The 18,050-nt window shown below is 34.1% G+C and overlaps 2 protein-coding genes across 4 annotated transcripts; one reads left to right on the top strand and one right to left on the bottom strand.

Annotated features, from left to right (window-relative positions):
* Nucleotides 1-2,734: 2,734 nt before the first annotated feature.
* Nucleotides 2,735-6,127, top strand: PSAN (photosystem I reaction center subunit PSI-N, chloroplast, putative / PSI-N, putative (PSAN)). Its single transcript, XM_006842329.4, has 3 exons — nucleotides 2,735-3,105; nucleotides 3,992-4,117; nucleotides 5,851-6,127. The coding sequence occupies exons 1-3, from the start codon at nucleotides 2,788-2,790 to the stop codon at nucleotides 5,938-5,940; spliced, it is 534 nt and encodes a 177-aa protein (XP_006842392.2). The 5' UTR covers nucleotides 2,735-2,787; the 3' UTR covers nucleotides 5,941-6,127.
* LOC18432218 (Pectin lyase-like superfamily protein) lies at nucleotides 5,940-11,251 on the bottom strand. 3 transcript variants are annotated; one of them, XM_006842330.4, is made up of 5 exons: nucleotides 10,368-11,251; nucleotides 10,058-10,178; nucleotides 8,328-8,502; nucleotides 7,930-8,000; nucleotides 5,940-7,419 (listed from the first exon to the last, which is right to left on the bottom strand). In XM_006842330.4, the coding sequence occupies exons 1-5, from the start codon at nucleotides 10,827-10,829 to the stop codon at nucleotides 6,770-6,772; spliced, it is 1,479 nt and encodes a 492-aa protein (XP_006842393.1). In that variant the 5' UTR covers nucleotides 10,830-11,251; the 3' UTR covers nucleotides 5,940-6,769. The 3 variants fall into 3 exon arrangements, with proteins under 3 accessions (XP_006842393.1, XP_088708450.1, XP_088708449.1); XM_088852324.1 differs by lacking the exon at nucleotides 10,058-10,178 and having other exon boundaries at nucleotides 10,368-11,055; XM_088852323.1 differs by lacking the exons at nucleotides 7,930-8,000; nucleotides 8,328-8,502.
* Nucleotides 11,252-18,050: the final 6,799 nt, after the last annotated feature.

Here is an 18,050-nt window from a genome sequence, read left to right as displayed (position 1 = left end):
ATACAAAAGATAAATGGTTTTTTTGTGGATAATCTTTTTTATCTTTTGAATGGTATCTTGAGACCTTGATAAATTTCGTCCGCACATTTTGTTCTTCAACTTTGACATTTTTTTGATCAAAATAACCTTTATGGTAGTCATATTACCATAATGATTATCGTATTACGATACTATGAGCATTACGGTCTTTAGAGTATTGTAATGTTTAGCTTGATCATTATGGTACTTAAAGCATCATAATATGGTAATGTGACTACTGTAAAGGTTATTTTGGTAAAAACAAATGTCAAAATAAAAAAAGGATGTGGACGAGGTTTGTGAAAGTTGTGGGTTTTTTTTTAATTAGGCAAAATCAAGTTATATTTTTGATAATTTCTCTTTTTTATATCTTTATTGATTATTAGATAATATTTTAAAAGGAAAAGTTTATATAAAGCTTAGGCTCTAAACAATCAAATTAGAGTTTACCTCAAAACTTTCACTAGAAGCGGTTGTTTTCTTACCCAAATATCATCAAATTGATCATATCGACATCAAGATGCATTGACATGAGAAAAAAGAGGATTTCAAGTTTTGGAAAGAGTTTATTTTGTAAGACATTTTTTGGACCGTCAATTTTTAAGATTTTCAAGTTTTTATTGATATGCTTGATTTACACTATTTTTTAAACTTTAAATTTTATAACTAAAGATGAAATACAATTTAAGGCAAAACTTTCCAGTATTGAAATCATTTTTCTCTATACTATTTGGATTGGAAATCGTCACAACTGTCTCGGATCCGGTAAAAACTCGGGATTCAGTCGATTCAGAATAGTAGATTCACCGATTTTTCACGGAACTGCTGATTCCAACGATTCTTCATTGATTCTTCATCGATTCCGGCCGATTCTTCACTGAGTCAAGAAAAAAAAAAGATGAACAATTTTTTCTTGAATTATTTTTAAAACAATTTTAGGACAAAAATTACCGATTCTTGTGATCCGATCCACTGATTTTCTCGATCCAACACAGCTTTGGGTGTGATTGATTCGAGTCACCGATCCGTCTTTTTAAACACTGGGTGTATCATCAACTATGTTGAGTCCAAATAGAACTTTCTAGAAGTTCATGCCAAGATCGAGATCTTCTTGCACAAAATAGCCGGTTTGATTGTATGCAATCCAACAAATATTTTTTCATAATTTATTGATGGTTTTAATGTCAATATTTGGATGGGCCGTGACTTGTTCTATATGGGATACTGTATAAGATGTGTAGGACCCCAATCTCCATTGTAGGTGAGCTACCCTATACATTGGAGGTAAACTATCGTTATAGCCTTAAGAGGCAATAATGAACTTTTGACAAAGTTACATATAATCCACACGAGATTTTTTTTTATTGATTTTTATTTTTTATTGATTTTATTTAAGTTCATATATTTATGTACTTAATAGAAGTATCTTATTTTTGTTGTTTTTCGACTTTGTTTTCAATCTATTTATTCATTATTCAATTTCTATTTTAAATATCAGATTTCTAATTTCAATTGAATAGTTAATAGAATTTGAGAATTTGATACTTCTACATCTTTTTAAGAATTTGATAATTTTCAATAGATTTTGAAATAGATTGGAGATTATTTTGATCCACCGACTGTAATAAACCACAAGTAAAGGAGATCGAGGTCTTATGGGTTTCGTGTAGGACATGATTTTTCCTTTATTTAAGGGGGAATTTCTCAAAAAATGATTAAGGATTAAATTATTTAACATATCACTACATTTTTTTATTAAATTTAAATAATTTATCATCAAACTTTGAAGGATAATGGTTTGATAGCGCTGCAGCCCTATTAAAATAAGTTAAGCGTCACCTCATACCTCATCGAAAATTACAATTTAAGTATTAGAAAATTATCTTGACTTGAACATTATGGTTATTTATAAAAAAAAAAAAAAAAAAAAAATTAAATGAGACTATTTACCTTTAACACAAGGTGGCCACAATTAATCTTAATCATTGGATGTGAAATTGGGCTACTACATATACGTATATATATTCTACAAGCTAAAAATTCCCACAAATACAAAAAAGCAAAAATTACAAAAGCTGTGGGCACATAAAAAAAAGCAAAATTTAAATTATGTGCTGAAAAATTTGACTTAAGACTAAATAGAGGTTGTCTAATTTTTAGTAGTCAAATCCAAGTTGTTGAGAATTCAAAGACCTCATTAAGGCTATGACCCCTGACAACCCAGAATTCATGTAGCCGATTTCAATTAGTTAAAAAAAAGCTTTAACTATGATGATGATCCAAATAGTTAAGAACTCAAAATGCCAGAATTTTTTATAAAAATATAATAATATGTGGATTATTAAGTGGATCTCATAATTTCACGAATATATTTACACAAAGATCCTCTCAAGTCTCAATTAGCTCTTTTTAGAGAGGGAGTAAATGCACAGTTTGATCCTGCTGGGGGGCATGCCCCCTCTTTGTCATTAGTGAAGGTGAATGAGCGGTAGAGATGAAAGGACAAGTACCCAACAGGAATATCAAGACCGTCCATCAAACTGACCATCTCAACACCACAAAATAGCATGGGAGTGGGGCCACAAAAGAAGCAACCCCTTCTCATCTGATTGGGTGAGCCAATGCGGCATGAGGCAATCTCACCTTATCCACACTCTAACCACATTCCCTCTCCCACCCGCCACCCTTTATCATCAAATTCTCACAATTTTACATCACCCCAAAACACACACATTCAGACCACTCTCTCTCTTTCTAGAGCGATCACTCATGGCAGCCATGAACTCAAGCGTATTGGCTTGCAATTATGGGGTTTCGGGGGCCGTATCGGCCACCGAGGCCAATTGGAAGCCCCTCATCCCATCTGCTGCCTCTCCCGTTTCGGGTTCGCCATCGGGATCAAAGGTTATGAGTGTTAGAGCCCAAGCCTCGGCTGTGAGCTTAGACAAGGAAGAGAAGTGTGCAGGTGGGAGGAGAGCCGCGATGTTGTGCTTGGCAGCTGCACTTTTCGCCACCACCACCGTCGCCGCGACTGATGCTAACGCAGGGGTCATAGATGAGTATTTGGAGAAAAGCAAGCTTAACAAGGTGAATCTACCTCTCCTTGTTTCTTGTGCTTCTTTTGAAGCTTTCAAAAATTTTGTGAAGCTTTAAAATTTTCTTAATTAGATACAAAAATAGATTTGCATGCTATTATAGGGATTTCCGGCGCTTGAATTGCATTGTTCAGCATCATTTTGGGATACTCCTTACTTCGATTGTTTAAAGTGCTCACGCTTTTGTACGTTAAAAAAAAAAAAGGGAAAAATTTATATAAGGTGTCAACCTTATACTGCAGAAGTAACGTGCACTTCAAAAACTCCAATTGTTATCTTGACTTTGATATATATATATATATATGGATATAAAAGAAAAAATGAATTTCAAGTACTAATAATATGGATCTCGTGAAACATTATCTAGACCATCCACTTTCAAAAATTTTGAGTGCTCGTAGATCTACTGGATTTGCATTATTTTCGAAGCTTTCAATTTCATTATAAGGTTGAAGAAAGACTTTCAGACCATTGATAGGAATTTTGATCCCAAAATACAGCTTTTAACGTGATTTTTGAGGTGCACCTTACCTGATTGTTCAAGGCTGACACCTTATACGAACCTCGCCCAGAAAATAATGTCCAAAAATTGAATAGAAACCGTCTAATGCCGTGACACGCTCTAAGCTAAAGGGTAAAATGATCCATAGAACTATGAAAAATCAATGGTCATTAGTGCCATCGCTGTCCATTCAAGGGATGTGTGGCGATTAAGAGAGAGTGGAACCCCTCATAATCTAAGTTGTGGGTCCCGCCTCTCTCCATCACTCCATCTATTCATAGGATGGTGAGATATATGGGCCATAAATTTCCTATGATCATATGGACTACGGCCATTTTTCTTATCTTTTATTTGGGAAATCTCATCACGTGTGCAGGAACTTAACGACAAGAAGAGGTTGGCCACAAGCGGTGCAAACTTCGCACGTGCCTATACTGTTGAGTTTGGCACGTGCAAGTTCCCAGAGAATTTCACCGGCTGCCATGACCTCGCCAAGCAAAAGGTATTGCTTTTCTATTGTGTTTGGATATTGAAAAAAAAAAAAGATAAGAAGTAGTTACTGGTCATTGAAGTAATAATGGGTATGGTCTAGTTAAAATTAATTCGATTTTTGGTTAAACCGGTTCGACTAAATTTAAAAAGTTAGAAAATCAATTTAAAATAGAAAATGTATTAGAAAAAAATTATCTAATTGGCTGGTCTAATATGGCAAAAAACTAACATATTAGACTGGTTGAAATTGATCCAGCATTGGATTTAGATCAGTTTTACTAATCTTTATTTTTAATTTGAATAAGGCTGGTCAAGACAATTGATAGGTAGTCGGACTGATTGGACTCGCCAATCTAGTCTTGATAATATGGTTACTGTGCTATCATTTTACTTTTAGAGAATATGCTACCATAGATTTTGTGCTATAATAATTTAGAAATCCTTTGGTTTTTTCCACATTATGTTGTCTTTTATTTCATTGTAATTAGGGAAATTTCATAGTGCCCCAAAAACAAAATGGATGATGGGTGCTCCATAGTAACAAACTGGATGGTTTGGTCTTTCAAATAGATGGTTTTTCAAAGGGTATCTCAACTGTCATATTTCTTTTACTTGTAGCCATATTTTTTGTTGTAATTCCAATAAAGGAAAATATAAGATGTCTACATTATACTATAAAAATAAGTTGCATCTAAAAAAATCCACCAATTAATTTTGTTCAAATGTTGAAAAACCCTATAATTGATCATATTGACTTCAAGATATATAAATATGAAAAAAAAAAGGTTTGAAGTCTTAAAAATGGTGTATCCTGTAACATATTATCTAGACCACCCCTTTTCAAAAATTTTGAGAGTTTTTAGATATGCACGATTTTTCAGAGCTTTAAAATTCATAATTAAGAGCGAAAATAGATTTTTGGGCCCTCGTAAGTATTTCCAGCACCCAAACAATAAATTTTAGCATGATTTAGAGGTGCGCCCTATTTTGATAATTTTTAACAAGATTTAGAGGCGCGCCGTATTTTGATCACTTAAGGTTGATACTTTATTCAAACCGAACCCTTCCAAAATTAATTGGCCTGCTAAGATTTCCATTAATATTTGGGTTGGCAAAGGTTGGTGGAAATAGCAATTTCCCTTTTGAAAAGCGAGTGGTAGTAGTATAGAATGGCTCAGCAAAGGGCCATCCATCATCGGTTCCTAAAAACGGATGGTGGAGATTAACCAAATCCAGACTAATCTATGTAGTTGGAGGCAATGGTCAATCTTCATGGCCTATGTGTCACTTGTAATGGATGATGGGTGCTTCCATATTTCTCCTTTCAAGTATTGAAGTAAAATACTTTTTTGAAATCATCGTTATCATTATCATATTATAATAATCTTTAGAGCTCTATCCCAATTATTTGAGGTCGGCTACACGAATTTAATTCTTCCCCCATTACGAATCCTATTCCTCCATTAGGTTCAAGATTCATGAAAAGATTTAGTAAAGTTTTATGCTAACCGACTTACCTAACACAACCTCTTCATTTATCCAAGCTTGGGACCGCCATGATCGACTTGGGACCGGCCATCACAGAGTTCAAGGATTTTATTTGAAATACTTGTTTAATGGTTTTCTACCAATTACAAAAAAAATAGAATCCCTTTCCTGGAAGGGGAAAGTTGATATGTCAATTGAAAATAAAGGAAACTTTTGGTAATCTGATACTAATGGCTGATATGGCAATTTTTGCAGAAAGTGCCTTTCTTGACAGATGACTTGCAACTTGAGTGCGAAGGAAAGGATAAGTTCAAGTGCGGTTCCAATGTCTTCTGGAAATGGTAGAAAAAGAAAAGAATAATTAAATATTCATTGAACATGTAATCTGCATCGTTTCTTTTACTTTCTTCTCTGTAATGTATCTCTTTTCTCTCTTTTCCCTTCCTTGTATCAAATCTTGCGTCATCAAATGCTACTGTAGTGGTTTGCCATACTGAAATAAAAAGAAAATGAAAATGCGAAGCTTTTAACATCCTGTTGTCCGGTCCCCTTCATATTTGAGTAGTTAGGCACCCCAAACCGAACAACATTTTGGAGTAAGCATAATCAACAGTCCAAATTAGAACACCTTCCAAAACAGCCACCTTATAGTGTCTGTCCTCTTGGCTTAATGGTTGCATGCTTGCAGCACATTCTTAGACTAATAAGCTTTAGCCTCTTGACTTAGCAGTTAGGACATAAGGGCTCGACAATATTGGCTTAGTGCTGGTAGACGTATCGGTTGGGATGAGGCAGCTCAAGGGTTCTAAGGAACCTAAACTTTTGAAATTTGTTCCAAGAAGCCCAAACAAGCTTAACCTAGTTTTGTTTCTTAAAAGGCTCAATGGCATGATCATGGATTTGAATCTTGGCTCACCTAACTTATAAATAAAACAGGAAACAAAGTCACCAGCCGAGACCAATGGCCGCTACACTTGCCCAAAAAAATGCGAGCTCGCTCGGCCAACTCCTATGTTAAGGACCCCTGAAGTTTGTCCTGGAAACAAACCAACTTCCCTTCCTCTTTTTAAGTAGCCTCTCTCCATTGAAAGAAGCCTCAATCTTCTTGAGAGTAATAGGTGGCTGAGTTAACTGGAACCGGCCTATGACCGGTTGGCCGGCTCGGTTAGATCTTTCATACACTGGGTAGCTCATGTGTCTCACCTGTGCATGTTCCATTACCTTGTAATGATGGGCAAGGACTGGGAAAGACACCAAAAGAGCCACCAGTGACTAAGTTGCAGTCCCATTTCCTATGAGCTTCTTCTATCCCTTCAAGCTTCACATTAAACATACATATGTCTTGAAAAGGTGCATTCTCTATGCCCTCTAGCACAGGGCCCTTCTTTATGTTAACACCCACCACATTTCTTATAACTATTCCCTTCACTATGGGGAGGGCCTTAGGGTCCCAACCCTCATCAGGGTGGTCATTTGCACCCCTGCTAAACCTAATGGGGACCTTGACATTGTCCATGGTGATGTTAGACAGAGAGATATTGGCTATGTAACCTCCCCTTCCTATGTCTGTCTTTAGACGGATGCCGGAGGAGGCATTGTATACATGAAAGCCATCTACAGTGATGTTTGAGATGCCACCTGACATTTCACTACCGATGCCGATGCCCGAGCATGTTGGAGTTGTTCCTGATACCCTTCTTACTATGATGTTGGAGGAGGGGCGGGCGGTGGTGATACCGTATTGGTCCCACCCGCTCTTCACGGCTACCAGGTCATCCCCACTCTCGATGTAGCAATCCTCTATGCACACATTTGTACTCGAGTCTGCACAACGGTTTTAGCCCTGTCAGTACGAGCTTCTCTCTCACACACGCACACTAGGTCAGTAACAGCTTCTCTCTCACACACGCACACTAGGCAAACAAGGTTGTCAATGGGCAATGGCCGAAAGCTTTATGCGATCAGCCCGAATTGAGCCAATCAAATTTGTGAAGTCCCGACTCAAGTGAGATGATTTTGAAAAATTGGGATCTCATTAGGGTTGGGAATGGGTCTTGAACCTGGGTTAGGTCCAAAATTGGACCTGGACCGACCCACTGGGTCAGGTAGGGTCCGTGTCTATAAATGAAAATACAAGCAAGTGGAAAGTGCACATAAACAACTGTTTATAATTAAATATTAGGGAAATCACCATCGTGTTCATCGATCCAATCCGCGCAGATGGCCCATTTACATATACATTATTATTGGTTAGGACTTCTTTTCATTATAATGGATAAGATTTGATGATTTTATGAATAAGGAAAAAGAGCATCTTAAGCAAAGGGTGCGCACCTGGGTCAATGCCATCAGTGTTTGGCGCATTGAGAGGAGCTAAAATCGTCAACCCCTTTATCACCACGTCACTGATTAAATCATACCAACGAATTTCTTCAACAAGAGAGAGAGAGAGAGAGAGATTTTTACACTAAAAAAAGAAGAGAGAGAAAAAAAAACACAAGAGTGCCTAAAAAGAGATGGAAAAGTTATTCAGAAAACCCTAGGCCTGTATCAAGGCCGGGCATAATAAAATAAAAAATAAAAAGTAATAAAAAATAAAAAAATAAGAGCAGAACCGGGCCCGAGCCAAACTGTTTTTTAGATCCAAGCCAAGCGTCTGGGCCCATTGCCACCCCTAATGCAAAGGAGAATAGGTGATAAAAGGCATTCCTCTAGAGAGAGAGAAGAAGAACCTGCAATAGACTGGGTGTATGGTCCAAAAGGGAGAGTTGAGGAAAGTGAGGTTGGAGATGAGGATGTTTTTGGAATTCATAATTTCCAAGAGATGGCCCCTAGTCTGCTCCAAAGACCTGTTCCACCACATCTCCCACCACATTTTCCCTTGCCCATCTATTGTCCCATTTTCTCCTGCAAAAAAAAAAACATTCAAAATTGTTTGTACCTTAAAGCACAAATATAATTTATTTTTAGAATCAAGTGAGAGAATAGGAAAAATTAAAAAATAATTTCTCCTCATACTGCAAAGAATGAGGCATGCCAATTTCAAAACCCAATGGTCCAGATCGTGAATTGCAGGGTCTAGACTAGGATTCCGCTATCTACGAAGGGTATTCTTACCCACTTTTTTTTTACTATTTTTTTTATTTTTTTAAGTTTGTCAAATATTTTCAAGATCCTATCTTATTAAAATTAATTTTAATTTTTATATTTTTATTATTTAATATTATGAAAACCCTATTTTAATTTTTAATATTTTTATAATCCGATCCAAACATACAGTTTTGAAAGTCCCGGACAGAGAAGTTTCCAAATTTAAAAAATCTACTCTGTTTCTCAGAGCAGGGAGGGAAACCTTATTGCAAGCATTAACATATGTCCTGATTTGTTTTTGTTTCTCTCACTAGAAATAATAATTTTTGTTTCTCTCACTAGAAATAGTACCCGTTGACAACATCGTTCATTGTTTTTTATCCACCATGACTCAAATGCTTCTCCTGTCCAAACGTGTCTGTCTCTACCGCATGCCAAACTTATTCTTTTCAGATAAGAACCTTCCTCGCCTTTTTAAAAATACGGCCCGGTGATTCAGATTCTGGCCTGGATTTTGATAGGATCCCGTTGGAACAACCGTTAAAAAAATTTAAAAATTAAAATTAAACAATAATAAAGGAGAAAATTTTGCGAATTTAAAATGTAAAAATAAAGATGCGCCTCAAAAATCTATAGAAAAGGTTGTTTTAATGTTGAAAAACTCTTAGATGCATGAATGTTAAAAAAAAAAAAAAAAAAATGTTTTTGGGTCAAAAAATTATAGTGCATCTTTCACCACATTATCTAAGCCATCTATTTTTCCAATACATCTATTTTTATAGATCTCTTTGATTTTAACTATTTTTAAAATTTAAAATTTTCTAATTAGATATAAAAATAGATTTTTTAGGACAAAATTACATAAAATTTGGAGGTACGCCTTAATTATAAAAACCGCACCGATAGATATAAAAATTTCTAATTAAATTTAAAAATTTCTAATTAAATATAAAAATTTGATATAAAATTTTCTAACTAAAAATAAAAATTTTCTAATTAAATATAAAAATTTTGAGATAATCCTAATAATTTTTTAGGACAAAATTACATCAGCGAGTTCTCAAATATCTAGTAGGAGTCAGGACCGCCTCATCGATTCTTGAATCAGATGGAGTGATTCAGCCCGGACCCGACGATTTTTAAGATATCATGAAAAGCATAGTAAACCTAGGTCTGGTTTTAGAGAGATAGAGCTAGGATGTCAAGGCCTGAGAAAGGTCTGCAGAAGAGAGAAGGCGTGAGACTTCACGAGGCATAAATAAACCAACCTGGTTTTTTCCAAAAACATGCAAAGTAGTCCAAATTTTTAAGTTTTGACCCTTTACCAATGATTCTAGAGAGAGAGAGAGAGAGAGAGAGAAGAGAGAGAGACCTGTGATGACAACGTCTGTAAGGGCATCCCCATGAATGAGGCTTATATGCCTGCCTCCCAGTCTCTCTCTTCCACGGCCATAGGATGGTAGGGGTGCTATTACAGGCCACTCCTTCACGTCCTAAAACCAATCCATGTACAGAGAGAGAGAGAGAGAGAGCAGAAAACCCATTAGAGAGAGAGAATCCATTGTAGTGAGAGAAACGGATAAAACCCATTATAGAGAGAGAACCAATAAATCATAAACACTTGATAGAGAGAGGATTGATGCCAATAAAATCCGATTTAATGAGTAAAGGACGTGTTTTACCTGTGACCCCAATATAACAGCATCTCTCTCTAAATAAAGAGTAAAATTACTGGTGAGATTGAAGCTCCCTGTTAGCCATTGCCCGGCCGGTATATTAAGCCGAGAACCACCCTTCTCTCCAAAACCTCTGCAAAAATTTAAGGCTTTCTTGAAAGCATCTGTGTTCGAAGTTTTCCCATCTCCAATACCACCAAACTCTGTTATAGAAACTACTTTTGTCCTTTTTGAGGTCGGCCTGAAGAACCCAATACAACTGTTGGGGTCCTGGCTTTCCGTTGCAAAACCACTTTCTTCTTGGGCGGTTGAAGAGGAAAAAGAGAGGGGGAATACCGCTTTTGTGTTGATTTGAAGCCATGAAACTGCCATGAAGGTCAATACCAGAGACAAAACAGCCCAAGAGCATCTGTGGTTTCCCTTAAAACCATCCCATATGGGTGGGAAGAGCGGTTTTGCAGGCACCATGTTATTCTCGTTTATTCATGGTAAGACAAGAAGATGCTCTTTTTAGAGAGAGAGAGAGAGAGATTGGATTACAGATTCTAGAGAGAGAAAAAAGAATGGAGATTGGAATACAGATTTTAGAAGGAGAAAGAAGAAGAGAGAGAGAGGAAGCCTGTTGGACAATTCAATGGATTATGGATTCTAGAGAGAGAGAGAAGAAACAGATTGATTAATCGGGGTATATACTTCAATGTTTCCTTAAAAAAACCTTTTTGTTTTAAATGACGGAAGTACGCCAGTTTGCACCACTAACCATACGGTCCCTCACATACTCCTTTTTTCCCTGTTGCTCTTTTGTCATATTTTTCCAGTACGGGTTTAAAATTTTTTGCGTTGGGTAGAGTCCAGTCCTGGTATGGGTTCAAAAAATAGACCGGGTGCCTTGTAATATTTTTTGGATCCCTATATATGAAATACATTAAATATAATTAAATACATAGATATTTTAAAATTTTTGGGTTTGGTCCTGGTCCAGGCGGACCCGACCGGTTGCCACAGTCACAATGTTTACAACACCTAACCTAGATCGTCACTTTAGATAGGAATTAGTGGCGATCAAGTCAAATCGGTCCTAAAATAGCATGGGTCTTGAATCTTGATCCCCCTATAACCCATCTTTATATATATATATATATATTTTTAAAACTTATCAAATATTTTATCAGGTTTTTTTAAAACCTCTAACCTTTAATTTTTATTTTATATAATTTATTTTTTAATATTTTTTTAATCATGATTTTGTCCGATGCAAAATTAATTTTATAGGTAAGAGATTCGCCCCACCAATCCTGTCCGGGTTTGGTAACGGAGAGGCTGGAGAATTTTGGGTGCAACATAGTTCTGGTCATTACGATAAAAGCCTAGGGTTAGTTTAGTAAATTTATGTAGCGGTGACAGATCCGTTACGTTCGGTGGAGAGATGGTGGTGGGGCTGGCAAGTTTCGAGGTTCTCGCCGCCATGTAAGCCAGTTTTCGTTCATTTCTCCATGACTTTTTATTTGACCAAACTGCCCTTGGAACGCGTCTCCCTTTGTGCTGCACCTTGTTCCCTAGACTACGTTATCCAAAGTACCCTTACACTATGGATATACTTGGGGCTTTTTAAGAATGAAAAAGTTACGAAAAAATTACGTAAATATCCGTTTTAGTATTTTTTTATTATCAAAATTCCGAATATTTTTTTGTTATTATTGATATGTTCATTTTTTGACTTCATAACTATTTAAAAAAAAAAAACTATCAATTTTCAGTTTTTCAGAAACAAAAATCAAGCCAATTTCAATTTTTAAAAACCCGAAAATTTTAAATTTTTGTCAAGAATAACAAAATTTAAATTTTCGGTTTTTTAAGAACCAAAAATTTTAAATTTTCGAGGCCAATTTCAGTTTTTGGAAAAATCGAAAATTTTAAATTTTTGGTTTTTTAAGAACTAAAAATTTTAAGTTTTTCAATAACAATAAATTTTAAAATTTCAGTTTTTTAATAATATTACCGCGCGATGAACTTGTTATGAAGTCCAAAACATTTCGCCTATACCAAATTTAACTTGTTATGAAGTCCAAAAAATAGACATATCAATAATAACTTAAAGTATTCAGTATTTTAGTAATAATAAAAACTAAAACAGATATTTACGTAATTTTTTCAAAAGTTTATATAGAGCCGAGGCTCTAAACAATCAAATTAGATCTTACCTAAAAATTTAACTAGAAAAGGTTATTTTGCTGCCCAATATCTTCAAGTTGATCATCTCGACATCAAGATGCAATGACATGAGAAAAAAGATTGATTTCAAGTTGTAGAAATAGTGCATCTTGTAATGCATTTTTGGATTGTCAAATTTCAAGAATTTCAACTCGATGTAACCTGTTTTTAAAGCTTTAAATCTATAATTAGAGATAAAAATATATTTTAAGGCTATCACAAAGATTTCCAATATTTAGACCATATTTCTGGAACCATTTGAAGGTGCCCTCTACTTTGATTGTTTAGAGCCTCGGTCCTATACAAACCACATCCATTTAAAAATATAAAAATCCTCTAAGATATTTTCTTTAGGGGTGGCAAAGGGTCGGGTCCTGAACTTGGACCCAGACCTGAAAGCGGACGTGGACCCAGACCCAGACCCGATTCAGTTTTGAAATTCTTAAAATTTCTCCTTTTCTACCCCTTTATATCTTTTATGTTTCCTTACAAACCCTCAGCAAACCCAGACCCGAATAGTATTCGGGTCCAAATTTTGGATCCAAAATTTGAGCTCATATTCGATCTTTTAGATCCAAAATTTAAGCTCATATTCGAACCGAGGGTCGGGTCTACCCATAAGATCCAAGGTCTGGTCTAGTCCATTGCGACCTGCAATTTTCTTTAAAAAATTTGGCCTCTTAATTTTAGTTTTTTACTTTGGCCCTCATCTCCACGTGGTCTTACTTAAGAAGACTTATGGACCAATTTACCCATTCCTAAAATACAAAATCTCAATGCTTATTTTTCCCATCTTTGGCTCTAAAAATTAGGAGTTGTTGTCTGAATTGCCTTGAAGAAATTTCAGCGTACGGGAACATAATTTGCGAGTTATATAGTTTTGAATTTTTCAGTGATTCTATGTTCCTATGAAAAGCCCTAAAATTGATTATGAGAGAAGCATCCCTACGCCCTCCAATCCTAGAGTTGAAGGTGGTTAAAGCTTTAGGTTATTGAGGGCTCATCTTACTGTATTCACGTTCTCCTCTACCTCTTTTTTTTTCCTTTTTTTTTGACAAGAGTAATGACTTTTATTTCATAAACCAAGATTACAATGAGGGAAGTTAAAATTTAAATGGGAAAAGTTTATATAGAGTTAAGGCTCTAAACAATCAAATTAGAGCCTACCTCAAAAATTTCACTAAAATACGTTATTTTGATGCCCAAATATCGTCAAATTGATCATCTCGCCATCAAGATGCATGGACATAAGAAAAAAATGGATTTCAAATTTTGGAAATAGTATATTTTGTAACGCATGTTTTTACCGTCAATTTTCAAGTTTTTGTGGGTCAATCAATCTACGCTATTTTTTAAAGTTTAAACTTTATAAATATAAATGAAAATATATTTTAAGACTATCACAATGGTTTCCAGTATTGAAAACACATTTGAAGGTAATCTTTAATTTGATTGTTTAGAGCCTAGGCTCTACACAAATTGCACCCTAAATAAATCTTAACAGCAATAGCTGCCACTACCAACCTATGCTTTCTTTAATAGCTTCTATCAAGGAAAGAATCGATGATAAAAAAAAAATGGGATTGTGTATAATGAGATTATTTACCTTTGATACATGGTGGTCATAATTATTTATAACCATCTGATAGAAGCTTGATAGTTTGGATGTGTTACAAAGTTCGAAAAAATTTCTTTTGTAGTTTGAGCTTAATCAATAGAATAATTACAATCACCTAACTTCACATCCAATAATCAAGATTAATGTTTCACCTTATACCAAAGTAAATGATCTCATTCTACACTTTTCCCCAAAAAAAAAAAATCTCTAAAATCTGAATGACTAACTTCTCTCCACAAAGGAATCAATCTCTGAAAAGTTTTCTTCTAAGGAATTAACATTGAGCTCTCTCTCTAAATTATAGGACCCTCTCTCTTTCTCAATAGAATACATTTATGAGGTCTGGGCTACTCTTCCCCTCTATTTTTTTATTAGCCACCAAGCCGAGGGGTCTGTGATTTTTGTTTATTTTCTCTCTTTCATAATGGTGTGTTATGTTAGTTTTTTTTTTTTTTTTTTTTTTATTTCTATTTTTTTGAGTTGAGGGGTCTGCAGTTTCTTTTTCATTTTATTTATCTTTCATACTGGTGTGTTAGGTTAGTTTTTCTTTTTATGTTTTTGAGAATTGTGGAATGACCCAATTTGTGTTTAATTGATTATGTGATATGCTTAGCAAGAGTTACTTTTTGCTAATACTAGATTATCTATTGAGTCTTTTTTTTTTTTTTTTATGGGATGGGGTATAATGAGGTTATTTACTTTTGATACAAAGTGGTCACAATTACTTACAACCATCTGATGCGAAGTTTGATAATTTCGATGAGTCACAAAGTTTGAGAAATATTTTTTTAAAGTTTAAGCTTGGTCAATAGAATAATTGTAGCCACTCAATTTCACATCCAATGGCAAGATTAATATCTCACTTTATATCAAAAGTAAATGGTCTCATTCTATATATATATATATATATATATATATTAATGTTTCTCTATTGAATGAGAGATGAGAGAGACAATTCGGTGTTAGTTCTTAGAGAAAAAAATGTGGGAAGAGGAAAGCTTATATATATATATATATATATATATATATATATATATATATATATATATATATTAATGTTTCTCTATTGAATGAGAGATGAGAGAGACAATTCGGTGTTAGTTCTTAGAGAAAAAAATGTGGGAAGAGGAAAGCACTCGGGTTTCAAAGAGAGAGAGAGATTTTCATGCAAAGAAATGGGGTTTAGAGAGAGAGAGAGAGTCGTGAAGAGATTTACCCCAAAAATAAGGCATGAATATGAAGAAAAGGGTTTTTATTTATTTTCCAATGGAAGTAATGGGTAAAACTGCCCATTGACCCCTCTTATTTTGCACACGTGATCAGTGAGCCAATTTTAAAAATTAAAATCTAGCAGGGCCAGAATCCTAAAAATGAGATCTTCGAGGTTTTTTTTTTTTTTTTTTGTTAAAAAGCCCTTCTACTTATATCTATGGGGTAAGGCGTGTATAGGGTGCTCAACTTTACACTATACAAGTACCACGCACTTTTTTATTTTGGGTTTGGGTGCTATAATTATTATGATAGCTTGAAAATCCATATTCAATCTTAATTAAATTTAAAATTTTAAAAACTTTGATGATTGAACAAATGTATAAACATTTTAAAATCTCAAAAATAAAGCGTTCATATAACTTGTTGCAAGATACCCTATTTTTAGAACTAGAAATTATGTTTGTTTTTTTTTTTTCTTAAGATAGAGATCATCAATTTGAAAAGTATTTCAATTTTGTAGCACTCTTTTCTATTGGATTTTGACATACACGTTACTCTATATTATAGGTTGCAACCTTAAATAGACTTTTTTCATATCTATATTTATGAGTAATGATCTTATGAGACCCTCCCACATCTATATATGTAGGACCCCAAATAATCACCATTAAATTTGGTACGGATCTCTAAAAAAGTTATTAGATGGGTGTGAGACTTGACTTTTCTAGAGATCTGTACCAAATTTAATGGTGATCCTTTGGGGTCCTACACACATAGGTGTGGGAGAGTCTCACATGGTCATTTTCCCTATATATATATATATATATATATATATATATATATATATATATATACAACGCCTATAGGTGAAAATGAACAACGATTTCGCTTATGCTCATCACCTTCCAAAGTTCATCGCACTATCACAGTTGTCTGGTAGTGTTTCATTTTTCATTTTTCATTTTTTTTCTACAAATGGGAATTACCTAAAATTTGGAGCATGTATTCATCAAAATTAGAAAACTATAATAAAAATATAAAACAGATAATTCGTAAAATATAAATTAACCAAAATAACCCTAAAACTTTATGGGGGTATTTTGGTTAATTTATATTTTACAAAATATGTTTTTTATATTTTTATTAGGTGTGTTTCACTAAGATGTATACACACTCCAGATTTCAGATCATTTCGATTTATAGAAAAAAAAATGAAAATTGAAACACTATTGGACAATCATAACCGTACGATGAACTTTGGACGGTGATGAGTATAGGTAAAATCACTATTCATTTTTGCCTCTAGGCATTGGGAAGAATATATATATATATATATATATATATATATATATATATATATATATATATATATATATATATATATATATATATATATATATATATATATATATATATATATATATATATATATATATATAGTAATGATCTTGTGAGACCCTCCCACATACATGTGTGTAGGACCCTAAAGGATCACCATTAAATTTGGTTAAAAAAGTCAAATCCCACACCTATTTGCTAACTTTTCTGGAGATCTGTGACAAATATAATAGTGATCATTTGGGGTCTTACACACATGGGTGTGAGAGGGTCTCATATATATATATATATATATATATATATATATATATATATATATATATAAGTGGTATAAAGATGTATTTTTCTCAAGATTATTAATAAGAGAAGACTGTCAGCTAGACCACTGGAAAGAGAAGTTCATAGCTGGTCTATCATATTTATTTGCTGAGAAAGTCAAGGAAAGATTCAGGAAAAAACATAATGGAATTATTGTCTATTCATCATATACACTCGGAGAACTCTCCGCAGAAATATGTGCTAAAGGTTTAGCCTTATGCACAGACATGAAATTAAAAAGACAATTAGATAAACAAAAAATCACTAAGCGAAAAGAACTTGGTGACTTTTGTGAACAATTTGGATACTACCTTGATAAGAAAAATATGCCTGACAATCTATACAAGAAAAAGAAGAAATACAAAAAAGAAAAATATAAATCTAAAAATAAGGATAAAGATAGAAAATATTATAAAAAATCTAAAAGGAAACTAATCAATAAATTTTCTCCCAATACAAAGAAAAAGAGAAAATTACCAGTTTGTTATAAGTGTGGTAAAGTAGGGCATTATAAACACCAATGTAAATTAAAAAAGAAAATAGAAGCCTTACAGTTAGATGAAACAATAAAATCAAAATTATACAATATAATAAATTATGATTCTTCATCTTCCACTTCTTCTGATTCTATAGATCAAATCCAAGATGATGATTTGATGTGGACAGAATCTTCTGATTCCACCAATTCTTCAGATACAGAATCTGTAAGTTCAGAAGATAATGATAATTGTAGTTGTCCAATATCAACACATAATGTTCATACACTTACCTAAGAAGATAATTTTATTTTTTACAAATCTTCTTTTGTCAGTATAGTGATGATCTTTCATGGTCGTTGGCTGAACTCATCCGGGTCGTCTTCATCTTCGTCTGGATCAGTTTCTTCCGGATCTTCTATTGGGAGATTGAGATATTAGTTGACATTTAAGGGAGAGGATTGTACTGTTTCGTCGGAGGAGACTGGCTTCTCCCTGCTTCAGCGAATATTTCTT

This window comes from Amborella trichopoda, chromosome 11 (assembly GCF_054954075.1).
Source record: "Amborella trichopoda isolate Santa Cruz 75 chromosome 11, AtrichopodaSantaCruz75HAP2 v2.0, whole genome shotgun sequence".
NCBI classification, from domain to species: domain Eukaryota; kingdom Viridiplantae; phylum Streptophyta; class Magnoliopsida; order Amborellales; family Amborellaceae; genus Amborella; species Amborella trichopoda.
The sequence above is the reverse complement of the archived record's forward strand: the minus strand, read 5'-3'. Positions and strand labels throughout refer to the sequence as shown.